Source organism: Mus caroli, unplaced genomic scaffold (assembly GCF_978045245.1).
Source record: "Mus caroli unplaced genomic scaffold, Mus_caroli_1 scaffold_11, whole genome shotgun sequence".
NCBI classification, from domain to species: domain Eukaryota; kingdom Metazoa; phylum Chordata; class Mammalia; order Rodentia; family Muridae; genus Mus; species Mus caroli.
Window position 1 is genome coordinate 42,544,256 of NW_028227266.1, and position 25,535 is coordinate 42,569,790.

The 25,535-nt window shown below is 50.0% G+C and overlaps 2 protein-coding genes and 1 pseudogene across 37 annotated transcripts in view; 1 reads left to right on the forward strand and 2 right to left on the reverse strand.

The window, feature by feature from the left end:
• Positions 1-318: 318 nt before the first annotated feature.
• Positions 319-1,112, reverse strand: LOC110302515 (ribosome biogenesis protein NSA2 homolog pseudogene; annotated as a pseudogene).
• An 8,841-nt stretch (positions 1,113-9,953) lies between these two features.
• Positions 9,954-23,625, forward strand: Treh (trehalase). Of its 2 annotated transcripts, XM_021172990.3 has the most exons (15): positions 9,954-10,067; positions 18,002-18,102; positions 18,223-18,367; positions 18,448-18,535; positions 19,559-19,659; positions 19,796-19,888; positions 19,976-20,092; positions 20,180-20,302; positions 20,666-20,715; positions 20,851-21,045; positions 21,874-22,091; positions 22,301-22,412; positions 22,635-22,747; positions 22,996-23,049; positions 23,235-23,625. In XM_021172990.3, the coding sequence occupies exons 1-15, from the start codon at positions 9,988-9,990 to the stop codon at positions 23,373-23,375; spliced, it is 1,731 nt and encodes a 576-aa protein (XP_021028649.1). In that variant the 5' UTR covers positions 9,954-9,987; the 3' UTR covers positions 23,376-23,625. The 2 variants fall into 2 exon arrangements, with proteins under 2 accessions (XP_021028649.1, XP_021028648.1); XM_021172989.3 differs by lacking the exon at positions 19,559-19,659 and having other exon boundaries at positions 9,956-10,067; positions 18,006-18,102.
• Phldb1 (pleckstrin homology like domain family B member 1) overlaps positions 23,623-25,535 on the reverse strand; it is a 49,344-nt gene continuing 47,431 nt past the window's right edge. For all 35 annotated transcript variants that reach the window (XM_029481510.2, XM_085844595.1, XM_085844594.1 and 32 more), the window contains one exon: positions 23,623-25,007. In XM_029481510.2, coding sequence (XP_029337370.1) covers positions 24,867-25,007 — 141 coding nt within the window. In that variant the 3' untranslated portion in view covers positions 23,623-24,866. The remainder of the gene's footprint in view (positions 25,008-25,535) is intronic.

The following is a 25,535-nucleotide window of genomic DNA, read 5'->3' on the forward strand; positions in this document are numbered from 1 at the left end:
GTGATACATCCAATACCTGACTGTGAACATCCACTCCTGTGTTTGCTAGGCCCCGGCATCGTCTCACTCTCCAACATTTATAACTTACATTTACCAAACCCAAACATCTTTATCTGAAGCTTTTTTTTTTTTTTTTTTTTAAAGACCAACTGTCAAACTGGGCAGTTTCATTTTCCTTTACAACTTAATAAATATTTCTTGATGACTGTACATGGGGTAAGGCTGCTCGGTAGCTCAGAAAGATCCCAGCAATGGTGTTTCCTGACAGTGTGTGGTCTTCAGTATTGAGTGGAACGATGTGTATGAGTGACGTCACTGTCAAACCAGCAAGACCGCATTTATGCACCCATCGTTCTCGGGATTGTTGGTAACTTGGGCGTACTTTCCCCAAATAGCCTTGCCTCCTTGTATCACAAGGCCCAGCTCGCTCACATTCACTTCAGTAACTGTACCTTTGGTGGTCACACCCAGGGTTGTTTATAATAGGGATAATGGATTCTTTTTCACACCAAGAATAGGCAGGCAAAAGGTAGCTTTCAGCTCAGGATGTGTGACATGGGCTTTTTTGAAAAAGACCCATAGGCCTAATGAATCTTTCATATTTAGGTGGTTTTCTTGTAAAGTCATCACCAACAAAGCAGACTTTAGTAACCATTCTTTTCCATGCCTTCTTTTTCCTTTTTCCTGTTCGAATAACTTTCAATACTTCTGTTTCTCCTTGGGCACGAACTTTGGGTAGAGGGACCTCCCATTTTCCCGCCTTTTCTTTCCGTTTCTGCTTAATCATGGTGGAAAGTACTTTTGCTCCCGACTGCCCCTCTCTGTCCAGCAGATAGGCGGGGACTGCTCCCTGTGGAGTCTTATCATCCTTCTGCTTGGTGTTTCTCTTCTCATGAATCTTAATATCTTTTTCATTTGTATTTTCTCGGCATGGCACTGTTTATGGTAGAGCTTAGCCTTCAGGCCAATCTTTTTTTTTTTTTTTTTTTTTTTTTTTTGCCTTCTTTGAACGTTCATGGGCCTCCCAACCTTTCTTTCTCTTTTTCTCATGGTAGTCCAAACGATATCCATATCGTTTGCGGTGCAATTCAATATATTCATTTTGTGGCATAATGACAGCCGCGGAGCAGCGGTCCGCGACCTCTCGGGTCTCAAAAAACTCTTAATTTCTGGGTGTCACTGGTTCACAAGCCTGCCTCTTCCAGCCCGGGACGGGAAAGGCGCATTTTTTATTTTTAAGTCATTTTTCTCTCACCATTCAAGTGTTTTACATCCGTTAATCTTCATCATTTGCATTTATTAATTTTAAACATTTTTCTAGACCCACAAGCATTTTTCTCAGACCTCAAGTAAATTTTACATTTTTCCCATCCAGTTATTTATTATGAGACACAGGCAGTTGATTATCGAGAGCAGTCATTTAAATGAAGGAATAGTGAAAAGTTACATTCTTTAATATGAAACCTGTGAGCAAGGCGGATATGCCAATCTCTCCTTCCCCACACCAAGAACAGCCCTCAAACGGAAGTCCCTCCCTTCTACTTCCTGTGGGGTCTCTCTCTCCATCCTCCTGATTTCCTTTTACTCTCTATGGTTTTTTCCTGTCAACTGGTTGCTTGCTCTGTCTCTTGACCTATGGTTGAGGCTGAGCTATACCACAACTAGAAACAGGTTTTTCAAATGCCCTGCAACAACAGCCAGCCCAGCCCTATAGGAAAGGATATGCCAGCCCCTGAGCTCAGAAGTCACAGCTGGCAGTAGACTCCCTGTGCCTGTGTCCTCTTCCCTGTGACTGTTTTAGGCCATAGACCTGGGTGGACTATGTGTCCTTGCTGCAGCTCCAAGAGCTCTGGGGCTCTAACACCTCTTCCCTCCTCACCTCTCACCTGCCACCACCAGGCACAAGTTTATGAAAGCCTAATCTGATGCTGGTGGTTCTATTTAGGGGAACTGAATGCCTCTGTGTCTTGGCAAAACCTTTCCTTCCTTCCTTCCTTCCTTCCTTCCTTCCTTCCTCCCTCCCTCCCTCCCTTCCTTCCTTCCTTCCTTCCTTCCTTCCTTCCTTCCTTCCTTCCTTCCTTCCTATGTATCTATCATCTACATATCATCTATCTTTCTATCTATTATCTATCAATCTACCTATCATGTATTTTTCTTTCATTTATCTACCTATCATCTATATATCTATCATCTATCTTTGTATCTATCTACCTTTCTATTTTTTTAAGATTTATTTATTTATTATATGTAAGTATGCTTTAGCTGTCTTCAGACACCCCAGAAAAGGGAATCAGATCTCATCACGGATGGTTGTGAGCCACCATTGTAGGACCCCCAAAGGGAGACCCTCACTCAAGTCTCAGGGATCGCGAGCCCAGAAAGCCACAACAGTCAAGCTTGCTGTAAACACACGAGGTTTTAATGGCACACAAACCAGCATGCTGAGGTCGAGACCCATACACCACGCAGGGGTAGAGGAGTCTGACCATGACCCTATTTTCCAGCAGGCTTATAAAGGCAAAAAACACAACCTAGGGGGAGGATCGGAGAGGAAATAGGGGAAGTCTAGGGGCGGATATTTACTTCAAGGCACCTGGGACATTGAAACATTTTGTGGTTGTTTTTCTCAAAAGTTCCGGGGAATTAGGCCATCTTGCCGGGGGCCGGGGCCCATGTTCTCAGGGCAGTCATTATTTTATTTTTTACTCTTCACCATGTGGATGCTGGGATTTGAACTCAGGACCTTTGGAAGAGCAGTCAGTGCTCTTAACTGCTAAACCATCTCTCCAGCCCCCTAGCTTTCTATTTTTATGTGTATTGGTATTTGCCTGCATGTGTATCTGTGTGAGGGAGTCAGCTACATTGGAACTGGAGTTACAGACAGTTGTGAGCTGCCATGTAGGTGCTGGGAATTGAACCAGGGTTCTCTGGAAGGGCAGCTGTAAGACTCTGATGAGCCTTAGCTTACCTGGGATTCCCCAAGTGAACAACACGGAGCTAGGGATCAATACAAAAGCAAGAAGGAAAAGTGGCAACCTCGGGCAATCCATTCAGCCATTTTTTTTTTTTTTTTTTTTTTTGGTTTTCTTCAAGACAGGGTTTCTCTGTGTAGACCTGGCTGTCCTGGAACTCACTCTGTAGAGTAGGCTGGCCTCAAACTCAGAAATCCACCTGCCTCTGCCTCCCAAGTGCTGGGATTAAAGGCATGTGCCACCATTGCCCCGCTTCAGGCAGTTTTTATACAGCTTTCAGAGGTAGAATAGAGCAACAGCCACTAGGCACAATGTGATTGGTAGAACAGTGTGACTTTTAAACTAATTGGTCCTTAGGGAATGGGGTGGCAAGGGCTTTCCTTGTCTGTGAAGGTGGCCAATGGTCTGTCCACCCTGAGGAATGTGTTTTTGTGAGCTGGGCTTCCCTTATCTGCAGGTGGTCAGCGGTTGGTCCCCTCTGTGGTCTGAGGAATGTAATTAGCCTCTCCCTCCCAGAGAGGAGGGTGCCTGTGTGCTCTATGACCTTTCTCTTCCAGGAGGGGAGGGGTCTGGTGAAAATTTCCAAAGTTCCCGAGCTGACCTCTTCATTTCCCCCTTTTCTTTGTGCATGCTTCAATCCTGAAGCTATTGCTGGTATTCCTGGTCTTCTGTATCTAGTTCTTTGTATCTCTGCTTTAAGATCATTAACAGGACTGTACCTATGCATTCCTTAACAAAAGCGATCAAGCCCTTCAAAATGTAGGGGCCAAAAATCAGAAGTAAAAACAAGATGATTAAGGGTCTTCATAGGGAGGAGATCAGGGTGGTGAACCAAGGAGAACTGTTAAACCAGGGTTCAAACCAACTTTGGGTTTGCTCTCTTTCTCTCTTCTGCTTGGCTAGTCCTTCTCTCACCTTGGCCATTGAATCCTTAACAACCCCAGAATAGTCTATATAAAAGCAACACTCCTCAACTAAGGCAGTGCATAGCCCTCTTATTCTGTAGTACTACTGATAGCAAAGTCAACGATTCCTGAAGGTGACTGATGGAAGTTTCTATTTTCTCTACAGCTAAATCAATGGCTGTCCTCAGACTGTCATAATTTTTCCCCTGTAAGACCAAAGCAGAGGTCCTGGTGGCTGCCCTGGCCACCCTCAACCCCAACAGAAGAGAAACAGTGAGTGCTGTAACAGGTTTGGTGGAAGGTCACATAGGATGGGGGAAGGAACCAGAATCCAAAGGTACCACCAGGCAGTCATGATCAAGATCGAGTGATCCTGAACTTGAGCAGATTGTCCGTTTTCTGTATAGTCCAGCGGGGGTCTCTGGGGAGCGGGGTGTCTGCAGGTTTCACATGGGAAGTGTGCACCTAGACTACAATACCATCCACCTTGAGGGTTGTGGGAGTGGCTAACAGAGCCAGGAAGGGTCCCTTTCACTGGGGTTCCAGCAACTATGCCTGATGCCTCCTTATGTAGACCCAGTCACTAGTCTGGAAGCTGTGAAGGGTCTCTGGCATCCCTGGAGCATTTTTTAAAAAGATTTATTTATTATTATATCTAAGTACACTGTAGCTGTCTTCAGATGCACCAGAAGAGGGCATCAGATCTCATTACAGATGGTTGTGAGCCACCATGTGGTTGCTGGGATTTGAACTCAGGGCCTTTGAAAGAGCAGTCAGTGCTCTTAAAGACTGAGCCATCTCTTCAGTCTCCTTGGAGCATCTAAGGCATAGTTTGGGCCGAATCTCATGCTGTATTGACTGAAGGGCTTGGAACCTCAAGAAGAGGTTCCTATCAGTGAGTTGAGATACCTCCAGGAGGACCCAGTGGACACCAAGGGAGTTGGGGTTCCAAACAGGATCTCAAAAGGGGTCAGGTTTATGGTAGGGGGTGTTCTGGACTCAGAACAGGGCCAAGGGGAGGGGCACCACCCAGTCAATGCCAATCTCCAGGACAATTTAGTTATGGTTTCCTTTAGGGTTCTGTTCATTCTCTCTACCTGCCCTGAGGTCCAGGGACAGTACACAATGGAGCTTCCTATTAGTCCCCAGTATCTCTGCCAATCCCTGACTCACCTCAGAGACAAAAGCAGCACCATTGTCTGATCCAATTACCTTGGGCACTCCAAACCTCAGGAAACTTTTCCTCTCATATCTTCTTGGCTACCATGGTAGCTGTTTCCTGCTTGGTGTGGAAAGCCTCAACCCATCCAGAGAAAGTATCTACAAACACTAGAAGGTACTTGTAACCATATTTTCCTGGCTTACTTTCTGTAAAATCGACCTCTCAATATACTCCAGGCCGTTCTCCCCTAGATGTTTCGCCCTGTTTACTCTTGGCTGCATAAGCATTCACTTGCTGGCATACCTTACACTGTTCTACTATCTCTCTGGCCCAAAACCCAAGGTCCATTATATGTACTTTAGATCCCTTAACTGCTTGGGCAAGCTTTTTATGCCCTAAATGAGTCCATCTGTGCATTTGGCCTAGTAAGTCTTTTGCTTATTTTCTAGGAAGTATAATTTTCTTTCTTGTGTGTGCCATTGTCCTACCTTGTCTAGGTAACAGTTAGTAGGGTGGCTAGCAATCTGAGTCCTTTCTTCTTCTGTATACTCTGAGTGAGTTCATCCCTTAGTCCAGTCCCATTCCCCAGGGGATGTCTCTTGCAGGCATATAACCAGGATAGGCTCCTGCATAGGCACTTGATCTGTCTGGTTATTGCCTCAGGCCACGGAGTCTCTTTCTTTCTGATGTCCTGGGTGAGGAATGATACTCACAGTTGCCGGCTTCATTAGGGCATCCAAGAGGTCCAAGATTTCCTGTTTGTTTTTTCTTTTCCCTCTGATGTGAGCAGTCCTCTCTCTTGGTATATAGCCCCGAGGACATGGGCTGTGGCAAAGGCATACCTGATAACCATGTAGATGTTAATTCTCTTGCCATACCCAAGTTCCAAGGCCTCAGTGAAGGCAATTAGGTCCAATTTCTGTGCCGACGTGATGGGGGTGCTGCCTAGATGACGTTGGAGCTGTCCACCATCGCAGCACCTGTTCGTCTCTGACCAGCGTGGAGAAAACTGCTCTGGTCCATAAAGCAGGTAGCCTTGGCTCCTGTCAGGGGTCAGTTGAAGAGGTCTTTCCTCCACCCATGGACTCTCCTTTTGGGCCAGTTAGTTGTGACCCATCTGGCAGGAAGTGTATCAGTGCCCTCATCTTGGAGAGTAAGCCTCGCCCCCACAGAGGCTAGGGACAGTCTGGGATGACCATAAATGAATGGGATACCCGACCCATCCCTAAGTCCACTGTTCTTTGGGTATACATTCCATGAATACATTTTGGTGTCAGTGGCTCCTTGAACCCAAGATTTTTTTTGCTGGAGACTGGCCCATCAGCTTGGAGGAAGACCGAGTGTTGGGCCCCTGTGTCCACCAAGAATTGAGTGGGTTTCCCTCCACTCTCAGAGTTACCCTGAATTCAGGGAGGGGGTCCAAACCTCGTCCTCTCTAGTCGCTGTCTTCCTCCAGGGCTAACACCTTCGCCATTTGGGGGCACTTTCCCCAAGGTCTGGGATTTCCCACCCCCAGCTTCCATTCGTTAGGGCGCTCTCAGGCCCAGTGACCTCTCTCCTCGCAATGTGTGCACTGGTCCTTTTCAAGGGGTTTCTGTTTCTCTTTGGTTGGTGTCTCTCTTCTCTACTTTCCCTAACTACTCTAGTCAAGATTCTCTGTAGATTCCTTCCCTGTCATTTTTCTTTCTTTCTCTTTCTCTGTTCCTTCTCGTCCTCTGTCTCCCTATAATGGTAGACTTTCTCAGCAACCTGCACTGAATCTCTCAATGGCTTATCCTGTAGTCCCTCTAGCCTCTGAAGCCTTTCTCTGATATCTCTACTAGCCTTGTCTATAAAAGCCACTGTCACAGTAGCTTTATGCTCCTTGCTGCTGGGGTCACAGGGTGCATATTGACGCAATGCCTCCATGAGCCGCTCTAGAAACACTGTGAGCAACTCATCTGGTCCCTGCTTAACCTCATGTACCTTGGTCAAATTTGTGGGTCGTTGTGCGGCCCCCTTGAGACCTGCCAATGGAGTCTGGTAGTGGACCTCCGGGTGCCCCTTACCTTTTGTCATATTAAAGTCCTTTCTTAGTCAGGGTTTCTATTCCTTCACAAACATCATGACCAAGAAGCAAGTTGGGGAGGAAAGGGTTTATTAAGCTCACACTTCCACACTGCTGTTCATCACTGAAGGAATTCAGGACTGGAACTCAAGCAGGTCAGAAAACAGGAGCTGATGCAGAGGCCATGGAGGGATGTTCTTTACTGGCTTGCTTCCCCAAAACATGGTCATGATGTTTGTGCAGGAATAGAAACCCTGACTAAGACAAGTCCTACTCAGGTCTAGTCAGAGAAAGCCAGCTGTCGACAACTACCTGGCCAATCGATGGTGCCCCCATGTCTTTCTGGCTTCCTGCATTATCTTCTCTCTCTTCGGTCATGAAGAGTACTCTCATGAGTTGATGGATATCATCTAGGTGGGCTGATGAGTAAATAAAACAGTCTCAAAGAGATTAATCTGCCCCTTGGGAAAGGGGGTGGGGAGGTTGGGCCTTCCAGTTGTACAAGTCAGCCAGAGAAGGGCCGATATTGCATAGCCTGATTGCCCTTTTCTAGAGGCCCATATGCCCCCAGCAAGAGAGCCACCATGGTATCAGGGGAAGTGGCTCTCAGACTTTGGGTCCCCATGTCAGGACCTGGAAGTTGGGGGTCTCCTCCTGCTCATCCCTCCGGTAAAGTGGGATACAATGGCCCCGGTCCCATATGGGCTGAGGATTCCAGAGCCGGAGCCAGCACTGGCAGGGCCATGGGGGAAAGAGAAGGGTGATATGGAGGAGGAGGGTCTTGGAGCAACAGGTCCGCTGGCGAAGGGTCTTGGAGGATTGACTTCTCTCAGGCCCGGATTCCTCCTCCCGTGCTTCCTTCTTCCTGACAGTCAGAACCTGTGAGGTGGGTCTTGGGGAAAGAAAGGCTTTTATCCATGGGGAGGGGAAGGGGGGGTTCTCCACGAGATTCTTCCAGGACACTTGGTCTGGGTGCAGCAGAGATCCTGGCCTAAAGACTTTTCCCTCTACTGCTTTGATCACCTGCAAGTTGAAGGTCCCTACAGGTGGCCCCCTTACTCCAAAAGTGGGCCATTCTGAGAACAGTCAGTTAAACTTGCTCTTGTCTTCTTTTCCTAACTTCCCTCCAGTGGTTAACTAGAAGTTTAACGAGGTAGATTCAGTCTGTCCAATGTCCAAAGATGTCGTCAGTCCAAGTCCAAGAACATAGAATGAGGTAACCAACACCAACAAACACAGAGAAAGACAATCAACACACAGTTCATCCCTTTCATGGTCACAGTTACAGACAGTTCGTCCCTTCCACGGATGCAGAACAGAGTTGCTTGGCTGGCTCCAGCCCCACCATGACAAACCAGGCATCCCTGCCAGTACAGCAGGAGCCAGATTATAGGAAGACTCGGCTCCTGCCAATACTGTCTTGCTGTTTCCAGAAGGAGTGGAGCCCTCCCAGTTCCCTCCAGGCTCTCTGGAGCATCCCCCAGATTCCCAGCAGTCTCAATGTTAAGGCACGGTCTGTCGGCTGCACTTAACCACCCCAGATACCATAAGCTCTCCAAGCCCCCGACACTTGCAAACAAACCAAAAGTTCAAACAGACTTACAGACTCAGACTTTGACAAACAACAAGGCAAACAAGAAAGAACCTTGGTACCTGCTCGAGACCTCTGATTCACGGCTCTCTGGTGTGTCCTCACAGGGGGTCGAATTCCCAGCCCATGCACCAAATGTAAGACTCTAACGAGCCTTAGCTTACCTGGGACCCCTACCCCTGCCACAGTGAACAACTTGGAGCTAGGGATCAATGCAAAAGCAAGAGGAATTTATTGTTCCAGTACACTGGGGTTGTCCTGCACCTGAAGGAAAGGCAGCTACCTCGGGCAGCCCATTTGGCCAGTTTTTATACAGCTTTCAGAGGTAGAATAGAGCAACAGCCACTAGGCACAATGTGATTGGTAGAACAGTGTGACTTTTAAACTGATTGGTCCTTAGGGAATGGGGTGGCAAGGGCTTTCCTTGTCTGTGGGGGCAGCCAAGGTCTGTCTTTGTACTCTGGGATTCCCTTATCTGCAGGTGGTCAGCGGTTGGTCCCCCCTGTGGTCTGAGGAATGTAATTAGCCTCTCCCTCCCAGAGGGGAGGATGCTTGAGTGCTCTATGACCTTTCTCTTCCAGGAGGGGAGGGGTCTGGTGGAATTTGTCAAAGTTCCCGAGACGACCTCTTCACAGCCAATATTCTTAACCTCTGAGCCATTTCACCAGCTCCTTGGCAAAACCTCTTCACTAACTGGTGCCAAAATGTCCCTCCAGCCTGTCACACAACCTTTGCACCAAGTCTCTGGATGTCTCATGTGATGGCATGGCCTCCTGACTATTCCTCAGGACTCAGTGCAGACATCATCTTATGGTGGGGCTTCCTGACCCATCCCTGAGAGGTTGTCCTGTGTCCTCACAGGGTCTCCTGTAGATAACAGGGAGTTTGATAAAACTTTGGAGAAGACTTGAGCCATTCTGTTTTAAGTGATAAAGAAATGGTCCCTTCTAGCATTAGTGACTAGGGAGCCACACACAGACTTGGTGTCTAAATCATACTTGGGTGACTTCAGTTGTGGCTCTGGCCCTTGGGTGCCCACCCATATAACTCTGAGCAAAGTCCCTGAGCATTAATACCAGTTAGAATTGAGAAATGGAAGAAAGTGGCTGATGGGGTAGTGAGCACTGTAGCTGGAGGGCAGAAGTGGTAAGCAGTCCACAAGAAGTTGAAACACACATCTCCCCCCCGTCAGGTGGCCACACCTCATAGCCTGGACTTTGGCTGACCTGGGTAGGCAAGTGAGGCAGGCCGTGCTCAGCAAGCCAGAGGTGCCAGGGTTTGCTCATTCAGTTCTAGGCACCGTGCCCAGGATGACCTGGGAGCTGCACCTGCTGCTTCTGCTGGGGCTGGGACTTAGGTCCCAGGAGGCCCTGCCACCACCCTGTGAGAGGTAGGGAGATGGAGAAGCTGTGTGGGGGAGGAAGACAAGGGTGGAAGGCTGGGATGAGAGCTCACCGTCTGAGGACCAGCCTCTCAGAGGACAAAGAAGGAAGAAACCAGGCTTGTAGGGGTAGAAGGACCAAAACCTGACACCAAACTCACTGTGTTGGAACAAGGTTGAACTTTGAGGCAGGCCTATGTAGAACTCCAGAGCTGTTGACCAATGCCTGCCCTCCGTGCTGCTGACCAGAGCTCACCAGCCAAGCAGCTCCTTGGACCAAGCAGGGCTGTTCTCTCCACTGTTCTAGCAAAGCTTGCCTAGCTTGGCATGAGGGGAGTCTAGGTCCTATCAAGAACTTACGCATAAGTTCAGCCTACCCTGTTGCTCTTTCTGTGTCCCAGGGCAAGTCAATCCTTTCTTCTGAGCCTCGGCTTCTACCAGCAAATACAAAGATGGGGAGGGTGTCACTCTACTTCCTGGGTATGGAACTGTCATTCTCTCTTCCACTTGGACTCATGGAACTCTCCCTCCACCAGTTCTTGCAAGAAGGGTAAAAACAAGGCCTAGGATGGCGAAGAGCAAAGAGAAGCCAGGAGCTAAGTAAGCAAGGAGGAAGCAGAAGGGGGTGTCTCAGAGGAGGCAATGGGCCGATGGAATGTGGAAGGAGCCATCTTGGAACAGAAGCGGGGAACAGGGCAAAGGCTCTGAGGTGCCCTCCAAGGGTCACAAAGTCCCATGTGGCCTGGAAAGAAGCAGAACCAGGCTATGAGGTGGAGATAGCTCTAAGGAAAGGAGACCAAGCCCTGCGGACTTGGCAGGACTGGGCTGGGGGGTGGAGCTGAGGAGCCGATTAGGAATGCATGAAGACTGAGCTGTGACTTACTCACCGATGCCCAGTTGTGCAGTGTGGAGGGATCTGGAATAACCATCAGGACTTGTTTGTTCAGCAGTAGGCAGGACACAGAGTGGCTCTTCCATCCAGTCTCTTGTGTCCTGTTGGGCTATTTGCAGAGTGCCTACCATGAGTGCTGCTGTTTGTCCCTGAGAGCATGTCAGTGGTCCACTTGGACAGTCACACGTGTGCTTGTGGACTCTCTACAAAGAGAGTTCCAGGACAGCGAGAGCTACACAGAGAGACCCTGTCTCAAAAACAACAAAAACCTAGACAGCCACTGAAGGCACAGATGTATAGGGTAGAGTCCAGGAGAAAAGAAACTCAAACTTCCAGCAGTCTTCTCCCAGAAGATGTACACAGAAAGTACCAACCAGGAGTCACCCCTGAGTCTTCATGTTGAGTTTCTTGAGATCCTTCACAGAGACCCCTGTAGGTCTCCAAAGATTAAACTGACATTGGGTGGCCTATTGTCCCCATCACAAAGGACAGCGTTAGCCTAGGATAGCCAGCGTGCTCCAAGTCCCTTTAGGCAGCATACTCTGACGTCTTAGCCCTGTTCTCTCAGGTGGCTCTGGGGCTTGGCGACGTGGCCACCTGTGTGGCACCATTTTTTTGCTGTGTGATGAGGAATCTGGCCTTCCTCCTGGGTTCATGGCAAGTTGTCTCTCAGCCCTTGGCATTTCTCATGGGACTAGTCTGCCTTTGTTGCTTAGCATGGGCCTTTATGGCTTATAAAGATAAAGTGATTTGTGGCATTGTCCCCAGGAGTTTTTGGCATGACTCAGGATGGGGACAGGCACTCCAGAAACACAAGAAGGTGTTTAGTAACTTGGATCTTTGAGTTACAAGATACCACTCGACCTTCAGGAAAGGGAAGGTTCCTACACACGGAAGATCCCATCATATGACCAGTGACTCGGTTAACTGGGCTCTTTGTAATGAGACCCTGGCCAGAGCTCTAAACTCCAGACACTGGTGAAGCTTTCTGGCTGGAGTCACAGCAGCGGGTTGGTAGGGTGAGCATCGGGGTTGCCCCCCGTTAGAAACATCACAGTGATCAGGAGTCTCTCTGCCTCTACCCATGTGCATCTTTATTTGGCTCATCCTGATTTGCTCTCAATAAGAGAGATATAATCAGCTGGGCATGGTGGCGCATGCCTTTAATGCCTCAAGAGGCAGAGGGAGACCGGTCTCTGAGTTTGAGGCCAGCCTGGTCTACAGAGCAAGTTCCAGGTCAGCCAGGGCTACACAGAGAAACCCTGTCACGAAAAGCAAAAGCAAGAGAAGAGTTTAGCCACAGGTATAGTGGTTTCCTGGGTTCTAGCAAATTATGCAATCTGAGGGGATTATGGGAACCCCCCCCCACACACACACATTTATACACAGTTGATGAGAATTGCAGGTCGAATGAGGACCCCTAAGCCTATGGTTGTCCTCTTCATAAAGGAAGGGCTATTCCCTTAACCTGTGTGGAATCTTCATGTCTCCAGGTGGCCTGTCCCAGAATTAAATTGCAGTTCGTGTTAGTGTGTGTTTAGGAGAATGACATTAACCCCTTAGAGGACAATTTAGAGGAAAAAAAGGGCAAAGGATTGGGTGATGAGGAAGTTTTCATTCCTGGGTGACCACAGGTCACCTGGGTGACCGCTTCGGTACTGAAGAATTCTTTTGTGAGTCTTGGCACCTTTCATCCCAGTACTCAGGAGGCAGAGGCAGGAGGATCTCTGTCAGTTCCAGGCCAGCCAGGTCTACAGAGTGAGTTCCAAGACAGCTAGAGCTACCCAGAGAAACCCTGTCTCAAAAACAACAACAAAACCCCCAAACAAACAGAATAGTTCTGCTGGTGTGAGTTAATGATGGGATTTCGAGGTGACAGACCTAATCCCTAGGGAACAGACTCCCTGATGCTCGAGGCAAAGGACATCAGTAAGGAACTGGCAGGGCCTGGAGAGGTGGCTCCGTGCTTAAGAATACAGCCACCTCTTCCAGACGATCAGAGTTCGGTTCCCAGCACCCACACCTGGCAGCTCACACCTGACTATACCTTCAGCTTCACTTAGATATCCACACTCATATGTGCTCTCTCTCTCTCTCTCTCTCTCTCTCTCTCTCTCTCTCTCTCTAGTTTAAAGCATATATTCCAGTGGGACATGGGGTCTAGCTTGTTTGTAGAGACCCCCCCCCTTGCATGAGTTTATGAATGAAGCCCTGGGTTTGATCCCAGCCCTGCATAAGCAAAGCATGGTGACCCCTACCTCTAATCCCAGCTCTTGGGAGGTGGAGGCAGGAGAATTACAAATTCAGTCAGCCTGTAGGTTGTCCTCAGCTACCTAGCAAGTTGGAGGCTACCTTGAGCTATGTGAGACCCCCGTCTCAAAAACTAAACTATTTTAACAGAGGAGAAAATTCTGTGAGTCTCACTGTGGAGTCCAGGCTAATTCCTGCCTCTCCATCGTCCTCTCTCATCCACTGGCGTATGGGATTATAGTCACACCCAAAGGGATTGTTCACCATCTGAGGAGTAGCAGCCTTTGAACACCTTTGTCCCATAATTGCTGATACTTTGAACTAGAGAATTATAGGCTGGCTATTAGCTAATCAGTAGCTATTAGATATTGGTTGAAATTTCCCCTAAAAGTAAAGGCCATGAAATATTGTTGACACATGAAAAACTAAGGCATTCTAGCCAATGTTGAAATAAATGCTCTCAGAAAGAGGCCCGTGCCCTATGGACACTCTCAAGGAGCCCACCGTGTGTTTTATGCGTGTCTATTCCAAGGTGAACATGTAGCATGCTGTTTTGGTTGAAAGACATACGAAGCCAACTCTGTGGGCGGAATGAAGACTCTGCCGTCGAGTTTGGGTTTCACTAACTCTGGAGTCCGGGTTAATGGCCTAGATCATAATGGACAGGCAGAAAGATAATAGAAAAATAATTGCCCTTAAGGTTTTGAGGCTATAGCTCAGGTGGTAGAATACATGCCTAGCAGACAGGAAGTTGATCCCTAGCTGTGCCTAAATGGGGCAGCGTGGTTCATTCCTATAATCCCCACACTCAGAGGGTGGGAGCGGGAGGATTAGAAGAAGTTCAAGGGCATCCTTGGCTCCTATCTAGTTCACGGCTGGCCGCTCCAGGATAAGACCCTGAATGAGGATGGAGGATGATGATGATGGGAACAGGCATTTGTCCTGTGCAGCTGGGAACAGTGAGAAATAAAGACATGAAGAGCTGCCTTGTGGAGCTGGAGAGATGGCTCAGTGGTTAAGAGCACTGATTGCTCTTCCAGAGGTCCTGAGTTCAATTCCCAGCAACCACATGGTGGCTTAAAATCATCTGTAATGAGATCTGATACCTTCTTCTGGTGTGTCTGAAGACAGTGACAGTGTACTCACATACATAAAATAAATAAATCTGGGCACAAGCCGAATGATGGAAGGGGAAGGGGAAGGAGAAGGGGAAAGAGGGGAAGGGGAAGGAGGGGAAGGGGAAGGGGAAGGGGAAAGAAGAGCTGCCTTGCACATCTTCACTGAGTGTGCTAGCATTCAGGCAGCCCTACAGGACTGTCTTGTCAGTATGTCAGTACAGGCCTCTGCTTCTCAGGTGTGGGAGAACCTGGCCTGACTAGCCAGTTCTTCCCGTGGGGGAGGGGACAGTACATCTGTTGTTTTCTTGTCACCTGAGCTTGCTCTCTCTCCCCTGATGCCAAGGTCCCAGTAGCAGGACTGCAGCTAGAAGGCCAGAAGCCAGGGTGGTTCCCAAGCAAGGAAATGAAGCTGTGCCTATCAGTAAGAATTCCCATGCAGTGTGCAACCAGCTACTCCAAACTGTAAACAGCCCAGAGACCCTCAAATTTATAACTGGCATCTGAGGGAGAGTGGTTTTATTAGACTGCCCCCTTAAACATGTGGAACCTGATGAGTATCAGAATCTAGATCATAGTTATCCTGGCCTCGACCCAGGTTGTTTTTAATTAATTAATTCTGGGTTGTTTGTTTGTTTTGATACAATGTCTCTCTATGTAGCCCTAGCTGTCCAGGAATTCACTATGAGGACCAAGCTGGCCTCAAACTCCTAGAGATCCTCCCAAGACCTAGGATTAAAAGACATTTACCAAGACTGGAGAGATGGCTCAGTGGTTAAAAGCACTTGCTGCTCTTCCAGAGGTCCTGAGTTCAATTCTCAGCAATCATATGGTGGCTTATAATGACATTTGGTGCCCTCCTCTGGCCTGTAGGTGTACATGCAGGCAGAATGCTGTATACATAATAATAAACAAACAAAAATTTAAAACAAAGACATTTGCCAGTTTTGTTTGTTCGTTTTATGTTTAGAAGTGTTTTGCCTGTATGCAAGTGCATCACATGCATGCAGTGCCTATGAAGGCCAGAAGAGGGCATCAGATACCCTGAAACTGCAGTCAGAGATGGTTGAGGGCCACCATGTGGGTACTTGGAACAGAACCCAGGTCCTCTGCAAGAACAACAAATGCTCTTAACTGATCAGCCGAGTCTCCAGCCCAGCTGGCCAAGACTCTTAGAACAGCGCCATCCTATATGTCTGAACATTTCCACTTATCATAGAACTTACATAAAAGACACAGAGCTGCCGGGCGTGGTGGCACATGCCTTTAATCCCAGCACTCGGGAGGCAGAGGCAGGTGGATTTCTGAGTTCGAGGCCAGCCTGGTCTACAAAGTGAGAAAGTGAGTTCCAGGACAGCCAGGACTATACAGAGAAACCCTGTCTCGAAAAAAAAAAAAAAAAAAAAAAAAGACACAGAGCTGGTCACTTGGTGTATGGCAGTATTTGAAGGCATCGATTAAGACTAGTGACAGATTTTAAGAAATGATCAATCTTACTTAATAACATTTATGTGTTTTGCAGTGACTTGATTGATCTCCTTGGTCTGTTATTGTGCCGTAGACAAATGTGGTAGAACACTGAGTTCAGAAGTGACTACGGTGGTTCTCAGGCCAGTCTGTTCTGTTGCACTCTGTGCAGAAGATGCTCTTGCTGGAGCTCCCAGTACGAGTGCCTGTTCGAGGAGTTATTTACTCTAGTTAAAGCTTACCAGTGGTGCCTACATGCCCTCCCCCTCCCCATCACAGTGGTGCTCAGCTTCCTTATAGACAAGTCTGCGTAAATTACAGAGAAATTTTCTGTGCCCATCTATTTACCAAATGTGGTGTGCAAACGATGCTATCTGGGGGGAGGGAAGGAAGGAGGGAGGGAGGGAGGGAGGGAGGGAGGGAGGGAGGGGCTTTGATTATTTTCTGGGTTCCATGTTGGTTGGGAACAAAATTGGTTACCCGGTCTCAGTTCAAAAACTTGGACCAAACTGGGTCCCCATAGTGCATCCTTATATATTACAACCCAGGCCTTCTTAAAGGGAAGACACAAGTGGTCCTCGGAAGAGTAACCATCTCCCTGGTGACCCAGGGGGTGTGTCTTCTGACCGTTGCAGGGGGTGTGTCTTCTGACCGTTGCAGGGGGTGTGTCTTCTGACCGTTGCAGCAAGAGAGGTCAGAGTGCATCAATGCATGTTGTAAGCCTTCAGGAAATATGGCAGAAGGGTGGGAGATGTCCCTCGAGCCTGGCTGCTGGGGTGTAGGGTGTTGCCCATAACTACTTTGGCCTCAATATGCATTAAATGATCAGGAGGCCCTCCCTGCTGGGGCAGTGCACCGCCCTCCCTGGGGTAGGTCCTGGCATTATCTGGCATTATTCATCAACTTGAACTGCCTTCCCCTTCCCTTTTCCAACCTTTGCTCCCCTCTGGGGAGAGATTGACTTGCCCTAATTAATAAATAAATAAATTAATTAATTAATCCTTAACTCGGAATGCTTCTCCTCATTAAAAGCAAGTTCCAGCTGAGCCCATTGTCCCATGTTTGTAAATCTCAGCGCGCAGGAGGCAGTGCAAGGCAAGGGGATCTAGAGTTTGAGACCAGCCTGAGCTATCTTAAAAAACAAACAAACAAACCCAACCAACCAAACAAAAACAAAAAACAAAAAACAAACAAACAAAAAAAAAAAACAGACAAAACAAAAGGCAGAAGCAGGTAGGTCTTTGTAAGTTCAAGGCCAGCCTAGTTTATAAAATGAGACCCCATCTTAGAATAAACAAGTGACATAATAAGAAACCACAGAGGTGGCTCCTCAGTTAAGACAAGACCATTGGGCTCAGTTCCCAGTGGTCCTAAAGTTCAGCTCCCTGTATGTCCACTTAATGTGATGTCACTTGGACCACTGGTGGCCTCTGGGACTGTATGCTTCCCCACAACCCCCCTTTTCTTTTTTTTTTTTAATTAAAAAGTGTATGGGTAATTGATCTGCATATACATCCATCCACCACTCGTATACCTGGTACCCGCAGAGGCCAGAAGAGGCATCGGAGAACTCTAAAACAGGAGTTACAGACAGTTGTGAGCAGCCCTGTGGGCGCTGAGCATTGAACTTAGGTCCTCTGGAGCAGCAAGTGCTCTTAATGGTCTAGCAATTTCTCTAACCCGTACTTGATTCTTTTAAAGAATATGAGCCCAATGGTCTTGTTTGTTTGTTTCTTGAATTTGAAGTTCCCTTAAGACACCCTAGATTCTTTATCTAGTGCTTTTTAATTTTTTTTTTTTTTTAGGATAGGGTCTCACTATGTAGCTGTGGCTATCCTGGAACTCCATATGTGCCAGGCTGGTCTCTAACTCACAGAGATCTGCCTGTCCTCAACTCTGGAGTCCTGACATTTTAAGGATGTGTTCTACCACAGCCAGCTTGGGAAGATTTATTAAGGCATTTCCACAGGCAGGCTTAGAGGTGGTGCATGGCTTTAATCCCAGTACTCTGGAGACAGAAAGAAGTGGATCTCTGAGTTAGAGGCTAGCCTGGTCTACATATCGAGCTCCAGGACAGCCAAGACTGCGTGATAGAGATATCTTATATCATCATCATCATCATCATCAACAACAACAACAGCAGCAGCAGCAGCAACTAGTTATCTGTCCCTTACCCCAGTCCTCTCTTCTGACCACTACCACCCCGACTGTCTCTACAGCCAGATCTACTGCCATGGAGAGCTCCTGCACCAAGTTCAGATGGCGCAGCTCTACCAAGATGACAAGCAGTTTGTGGATATGTCACTGGCCACATCTCCAGGTAAAGCAACCTTGGTTGTCCTGAATCTTCTACCAGGCGGGCGAGGGAGAAGCATGGGTTTTCCTGATCAGGGCGAGCCTTCATCGCACCCACTGACCCTCAATGCCACCTGCTCTCCAGATGAAGTCCTGCAGAAGTTCAGTGAGCTGGCCACGGTCCACAACCACAGCATCCCCAAGGAACGGCTTCAGGAATTTGTCCAGAGTCACTTCCGGCCAGTGGGGCAGGAGCTGCAGTCCTGGACCCCTGAGGACTGGAAGGACAGGTACTGCTCTGGAGGGAAGACAGGAGAGGGCCCCTCACTTGGGGCGGCCTCCAGGAACCCTGTGGGACCGTCTCTTCTAGCCCTCAGTTCCTGCAGAAGATCTCGGATGCTAAGCTGCGTGTCTGGGCGGAGGAGCTACACAAGATCTGGAAAAAGCTGGGAAAGAAGGTAGCAATGGCCTGGGCCTGCTTTATGGTCTAGCTGGTTGCTCCAGGGATGGGGTAGAGCCCTACTTGCTGGGACCCACAGTGCCTGGGAGCACAGATATTTCCTAAGAACATAGCCCACATCCCTGAGCCCTAAATAGAAGCCTTCCAGAATGCTCTTCTGACGTCAGAAGGGAACATCTGCTTGTAACCCTTCCCATCCTCCTGTGTTAGCCAAGCTTGTCCTGCTGCCCAAGGGCTAGCCAGCGCTGCCGCCTGCAGCCAAGAAGGGCATGGCTGGGGTCATGGCCTCTGCCTCTCTCCCTTCCTGAGCTTCTGGGCCAGGCACAGTCCCAAGGACAGTCACTTGGGCTGCATGTGGCCAGCCAGTGTTCAGCCCAGTGCTGAGGGACGCTTTCCTGCCTAGCCGTCTGCCCTAAGGCTGCTCAGGACCAGCCACTCCAGTAGGAACATCCTACTGCTCGCTCACAATGATTGAGGAAGGCTAAGCTCCCCACTGACACACTTAGAACTGGCAGGAACAGGTTAAAGGACCCAAGGGAGGGGCCCCACGCCAGTCCTCACTACTCTGGATCCCAACTGTCCCTGGTGAAAGGCCACGGGTTCCATCATCCTGGGAGGGGCACGGGGACGGGGTGTGCCACCTTCTGAGTTTGGTTTCAAGTGGCACAGGGGTGGAGTGGGGGTGGGGAGGGGGTTTAGAGGGATCAAGGGAAACCTTGAATAGCCTTGGCCTCATCTGGGTCACAACAATGGATGTTGCCTGTGGTCACCTGCCTGATGCTGTGCTGAGGGGTACAGGCTTCAGCACATCACCCAGTTGAGCCAGGAGCCCGGAGGCTGGCTTATGGAGGGTGAGGATACTAAGACTCCCAGAATCAGACCTTGACCACACAGCAAAACAAAAGGAACAAGAGACACAGCCTCTCCAGCTAGGGCTGCCAGGCCCTCTGCTCCCACCTTCTGCAACCTCTACCTTCATGGCTGATGCTAGGCTGCTCTGGGTCCTCTTCTCTGATTCCAGATGAAAGCAGAAGTCCTCAGCTATCCCGAGAGGTCCTCCCTAATCTACTCAAAGCACCCCTTCATTGTGCCCGGGGGGCGCTTTGTTGAATTCTACTACTGGTGAGTACCCACATCTAAAAGGCTAGGGGCTCATGGAGGCTGGCAGAGGTGTGGAGAATCCAGGGCCAGCACCCTCCAACACGGGAGTGCTGGACAGAGGGTGCAAGCTAGCTGATGAGAAATGGCTCCTTCTCAGGGACTCCTACTGGGTGATGGAAGGCCTGCTTCTTTCTGAGATGGCCTCAACAGTGAAGGGTATGCTGCAGAACTTTCTGGATCTGGTGAAGACGTAAGAAGGGATCTTGGGCAGGGAGCTGGGCTTGCTTTTGCCTTGCTGTTGGGCCAGGAGGTACCTAAGCAGACTCTCTCTTGGCAGCTACGGACATATCCCCAACGGTGGACGCATATATTACCTGCAACGGAGCCAGCCCCCACTCCTGACTCTTATGATGGATCGATATGTAGCTCATACCAAGGATGTTGCCTTCCTTCAGTGGGTACCCTGCCAGTGCTGGGGACTTCCCAGGGCCAAGGGCAATGGCTTTGTACCCTAGCTGAGGTGTTGCTTGCTTCAACCCAGGGAGAATATTGGGACTCTAGCCTCTGAACTGGACTTCTGGACTGTGAACAGGACTGTCTCTGTAGTCTCAGGAGGACAAAGCTATGTCTTAAATCGCTACTATGTCCCTTATGGGGGACCCAGGTGAGAAACTGGCCTGCCATCAGCTCACTCTGACATGAGCATCTCTGCAACCTCAAGCTGGAGGGGTGACTTTGACCCTGAGAGCCTGTGTGTGTCGGGTGTCAGGGTAGCCAAGTCAAGATGACCTAGCTTAGCCGGGCGTGGTGGCGCATGCCTTTAATCCCAGCACTCGGGAGGCAGAGGCAGGCGGATTTCTGAGTTCGAGGCCAGCCTGGTCTACAAAGTGAGCTCCAGGACAGCCAGAACTATAAAGAGAAACCCTGTCTCGAAAAACCAAAAAAAAAAAAAAGATGACCTAGCTTTCTGGTTGGCAGAGGGGCTTAGCACCTCCCAATGTTGGGCTGTTGTCCTTCTCTTGGCTAGGCCAGAGTCCTACAGGAAAGATGCAGAATTGGCAAACTCTGTGCCGGAAGGTAAGCAGGAACAGGAGGAGGGAGGACCCACAGACAGGGTGGCGGTGCTTAGCCTCTGTGACTGTCTGGCTTTGATCTGTGGCTGCTTTGTCCTGATGTCAGTTGTGGCCTGGGGTTACTGTTTTGTCCTCACAGGGGACCGAGAGACTCTGTGGGCTGAGCTCAAGGCTGGGGCTGAGTCTGGCTGGGACTTCTCTTCACGCTGGCTTGTTGGAGGCCCAGACCCTGATTTGCTTAGCAGCATCCGAACCAGCAAAATGGTACCCACTGATCTGAACGCGTTCCTGTGCCAAGCAGAGGAACTGATGAGTAACTTCTACTCCAGACTAGGTGAGCATCCTGTGTCAGGAGGCAGGCCAGTGTGGGCTTCTGCATCAGCCTGGCCATGGGACTGGAGGTATGCCTCCTCAGCCAGCTCAAGCCTTCACTCCTATGGAAACATGAAGAGAGAGAGACAGAGACAGAGAGACAGAGACAAAGAGAGACAGAGAGAGACAAGAGACAGAGACAGACAGACAGACACAGACACAGACAGACATAGAGTGAGAGAGAAAAAGAGACAGAGAGAGACAGAGAGAAACAGAGAGAGACAGAGACAGAGAGAGACAGACACAGACATAGACAGACACAGACAGACACAGACACAGAGTGAGAAAGAGAGACAGAAACAGAGACAGACAGACACAGACAGACACAGACACAGACAGACACAGACACAGAGTGAGAGAGACAGAGACAGACAGAGACAGACAGAGATAGAGACAGACACAAACACAGACACAGAGAGTGAGAGAGAGGATGTTAGGACCGCACACTTACGTTCATACTACTGTCCTTTTTGAAGGGCACCTTGGTACATACATCAGCTCTCTCTCCCTTCCCTGATGCTCTCATTAGCCTCCTCTGAGCAAGAGCCATCAGAATGGTGGACCTGGAAGACAGAGCTGCAAGTCCCAGGGAGCAGGGCAGGGCTGTTAGTTCAAGGAGCCATGAATTCTAGTGGGTACTGGGGAATCATGGTCTTTGATCCTTAGGATTCCGAGTCTGTATGGGCACCGCATATGGAAGGGGACAACATAAAGACATCTAAAGCTAGGGACCAAAAGGCAGTCAGTGCCCAGTGCTCTGCCTGCTGAGACTAAAGGCAGAACCACACAGGAAACAACACAGAGGCCACAAAGTACAGGAACCTGCGGGCCCAGCGCTTGGCCGCCATGGAGGCTGTCCTGTGGGACGAGCAGAAGGGTGCCTGGTTCGACTACGACTTGGAAAAGGGGAAGAAGAACCTGGAGTTTTATCCCTCCAACCTCACCCCACTCTGGGCTGGCTGCTTCTCAGACCCTAGTGTTGCTGACAAGGCTCTGAAGTACTTGGAGGTGAGGGGACAGTGGGCAGGCGGGCTGGCCTGGCATCCTGGAGGCGGGACTCTCCCTTCCCTGCAAGTCTCACTGAGGACCCTGGGAGTGACTGTGAGGCAGGATGGGAAGGGTCAGGAGGGACAGACCTGCCTTCCCTGAGGGTGCTGAGTCCTTGGCTCCTGCTTCAGCCATCGCTCACAGTCACATCAATGTCTGGAACCTTCTAGGACAGCAAGATCTTGACCTACCAATATGGAATCCCAACCTCTCTTCGTAACACAGGCCAGCAGTGGGACTTCCCCAATGCCTGGGCCCCACTGCAGGATCTGGTCATTAGAGGTAAGAAAGGGACAGCTGATAGATTCATTTCACTTGTCTGGAAGACCCTCCCTCCTCCCCTTCATGCCAACCCCAGGCCTGGGATTAAGAACATGGGGTCCACAGGTCCAGAAAGGAGATCTGAGGGCCTAGATCTTCTTGCCTTGGGGAGACAAAGGCCAAAGCTTTCCTGCCCAGGATGGGGTCTCTGAATACTCAGGCCTTATCTGGGGTGGGACTTAGGTTTGGCCAAGTCAGCTTCCCCCCGGACTCAGGAGGTGGCTTTCCAGCTGGCCCAGAATTGGATCAAAACCAACTTCAAAGTCTACTCCCAAAAGTCAGCGATGTTTGAGAAGGTGAGCTGGCTGGGGTATGTCTGCCATTTGGGGGGGTCTCACTCCATGGCTGAAATGGGGACTGTCAGTCTTGGCCAGGCCTAAGACAGAACAAACTGGTACAGTATGACCCCTTGTGGCCATTCTTGGGCACTGCAGGGGTCTGAGCAGCCCCACGGCACATCTTTTGCTTCAGTGGCTGTTACTCTATAGCTAGGGTGGTCCGGCTTAAGGGCAGTATCCACCTATAACTCTGTGTCTGTCCCCAGTATGACATCAGCAACGGTGGACATCCAGGTGGAGGAGGGGAGTATGAAGTTCAGGTGAGCGAGCTAGGGTGAACTGATCCAGTTACAGGCAAGTCCTGGGATCTGCTGTCCCAGTCTATGGAGAGTCAGAATGGCAATCATTGGTGCCCCTGGGGACAGAAGCCCTGGGAAGAGGGGATCCCCCAAACAGGGCTTGAGGGCCTCAGTGATCTGGCCCTACTGTCCCGGCCTCTCTCCAGGAAGGATTTGGCTGGACAAATGGATTGGCCCTGATGCTTCTGGATCGCTATGGTGACCAGTTGACTTCAGGGACCCAGTTAGCTTCCCTGGGACCCCACTGCCTAGTGGCTGCCCTTCTTCTCAATCTTCTGCTACAGTGACAAGGACAAGAATGGACTCACTGCCTGCGCTTTCTCCCCTGGTCCCAGCTCGTGGTTCATTAAACCCTTGCTCTCCCTACCTTCTAGCCCCTCCACCCTGCCCCTTCCTGCTCACGGTGTTCTGAGCCAAGAAGTGACCAAGAGGTCAAGATTGTAATTTTCACAAGGGCAGAAACTGAATCCTGATATTTAAAGTATGCTATCGGGTACCAAATATAGCCCAGACTTCCACACTCATGTACATAGTCAAAATGCTTTTATTGTTCTGCTGAAATGCTTACAAATACTGCAAAACACCCAACCAGGCCCAGCAACTAAGGGCCCAGTGCTGGGGAGGGCAGGGAAGGTGGCTTAGTGTTAAGGCGCAAGGCTGAGGCCAGCCAGCTGGAGACTTATCCTCCTCCGTTCTCCTTTCCCATCCCCTTTGGGAAACTGAAGGGAGATTTCCACAGCTCAGGGCCTCTGCTTCTGCCCACCCCACCCCCAACTCAGGCTCCTTTGCAGGCACTCTGAGCTACCCTTTTTCCTCACTGGGAACTAGTCCTGTTAGAATGGGAGGGCAGACCTCTCAGCTTCCTCTCCCCTCAGTGATGCTGTTCCTCTGGTCTTGGATCCCCGGACATCATCCCTTCTGGCTCTAAGCAAGGCACAGTAAAAGGGAGAGGGCTGGGCTGGGGGCTGGAGACACACTGCAGCCGGGAGGAATTCCATCTCCTCCCACCATGTGACATGCCCCCAGGCCTGGGTTGGAGAGATGATGGCACGTACCCTCATGTGGCCCACAGCCAGAAGCAGTGGGCAGAGCCACAGAGTGGCCATGGCAATTAGTGTGTAACCATGGTGATGAAGCGGTCACCATGGAGACAAGGATAACGGGCTTGTAACAGGATGATGGGGCTGGACCTCGAGAGTGACACTTGAGGTCTCTGGTCCTTGAGCTGAGTAGTGACAAGTGGGAGGTGGGAGGAGGAGGAAGAGGAGGAGGCAGATGGGGGGGCGAGAAGTGCAGGCCTGAGCCGCTCCCCAGCTCTGCACGTGGCTCTGCTCAGGACCCCTCCCAGCCCCTGCAGAGGGGATGAGATGAGAAGGGGATCTTTGGCAGATTCTGGTACCATAGTTTGTCCTTTACAAAGAGAAAACAAGCTGGGGTGGGTGGGTGCCGGGACAGAGCCGAGAGCGCAGCTCAGCAGCCTCTTCAGCCTGCTGGACCCAGGAGGGAACCTGAACTTCTGGACTCCCAGGACCGACAAGGCCTCTCCCTCTTCCTTTCCCCTCTGCTGGCTCTTTAGGGACTGGAGCTCAATTCCCAAGCACCAAACTCCTCATAACACAATTTGTCTTCTTGCACAAAAGCTCCAAGGTACTCAACTACATCCCGATCCTTTGCGGCCCCGTGCCCAATGCGCCATTGTCCCCAGGGACAAGCAGAGTGGCAGGTGGCAGGGCACGGAGTCCTGGGGCTGAGCTGGGGACCCAAGAGGTGCATGGTAGTTAATTCATGAATTGAGTGTAGCCCTCGGCTCCCGTGACGATGACATCCATCCAGATGCGCATGGCCTCTGCAGACGGGGCCACCATGTAGTACAACCGGTCGTGGGTCTTCACACAGAAGGTGAGGGCCGGATTCGGACTCTGGAAGTCAAGACAGGAAGTGCTAAGATGAGACTCCATGCCTAGAATGTTCTGTTCACTACTCTGCACTTTCTCCTCCAAGTCCCCAGGAAGCCCTGAATTTAAGGCCGAGTCTCAAACAGGCCAGACCCGGTCCCCAAGAGTCCATAGGTTTGTGTTCTAACACACGGCAGTACTAGGCTCTCTAAACCCTCACAACCCCAACAGGGGCATAGCTCAGTTCCAAAGTTAATACAAAATAATCTGTCACAAGGGCTGTCCCAATGAGAACCAGATTCTCCTCTAAGCCAAAAAGAGGCAGAAGAAGGCTTTCAGTAGGATGGTGGCCCAGACCCCAGAGGGCATAGTCAGGGTTAGGTAAGGTCTAAGGGCTGGCAAGAGAGGGCAATTTGCGTATGGTGAGCTGGCTCAGCCTCCAAGGTCATCTTCTATCAATCGCCCCTCTCCAATCAAGTGTCTGCACTTCCCCTCAGCGGCCCCCGTAGCTCCCATCTGTACTGTCCCTGCCCTGGGGGCTACACCAGCTGT

Excerpts from the sequence above, each read along its gene's own strand:
- Treh (XM_021172990.3), top strand. The coding sequence starts at position 9,988 with ATGACCTGGGAGCTGCACCTGCTGCTTCTGCTGGGGCTGGGACTTAGG. Across the intron at positions 19,660-19,795 it reads TTTGTTGAATTCTACTACTG|GGACTCCTACTGGGTGATGG; the intron begins GTGAGTACCCAC and ends GCTCCTTCTCAG. Across the intron at positions 21,046-21,873 it reads TAACTTCTACTCCAGACTAG|GAAACAACACAGAGGCCACA; the intron begins GTGAGCATCCTG and ends AGAACCACACAG.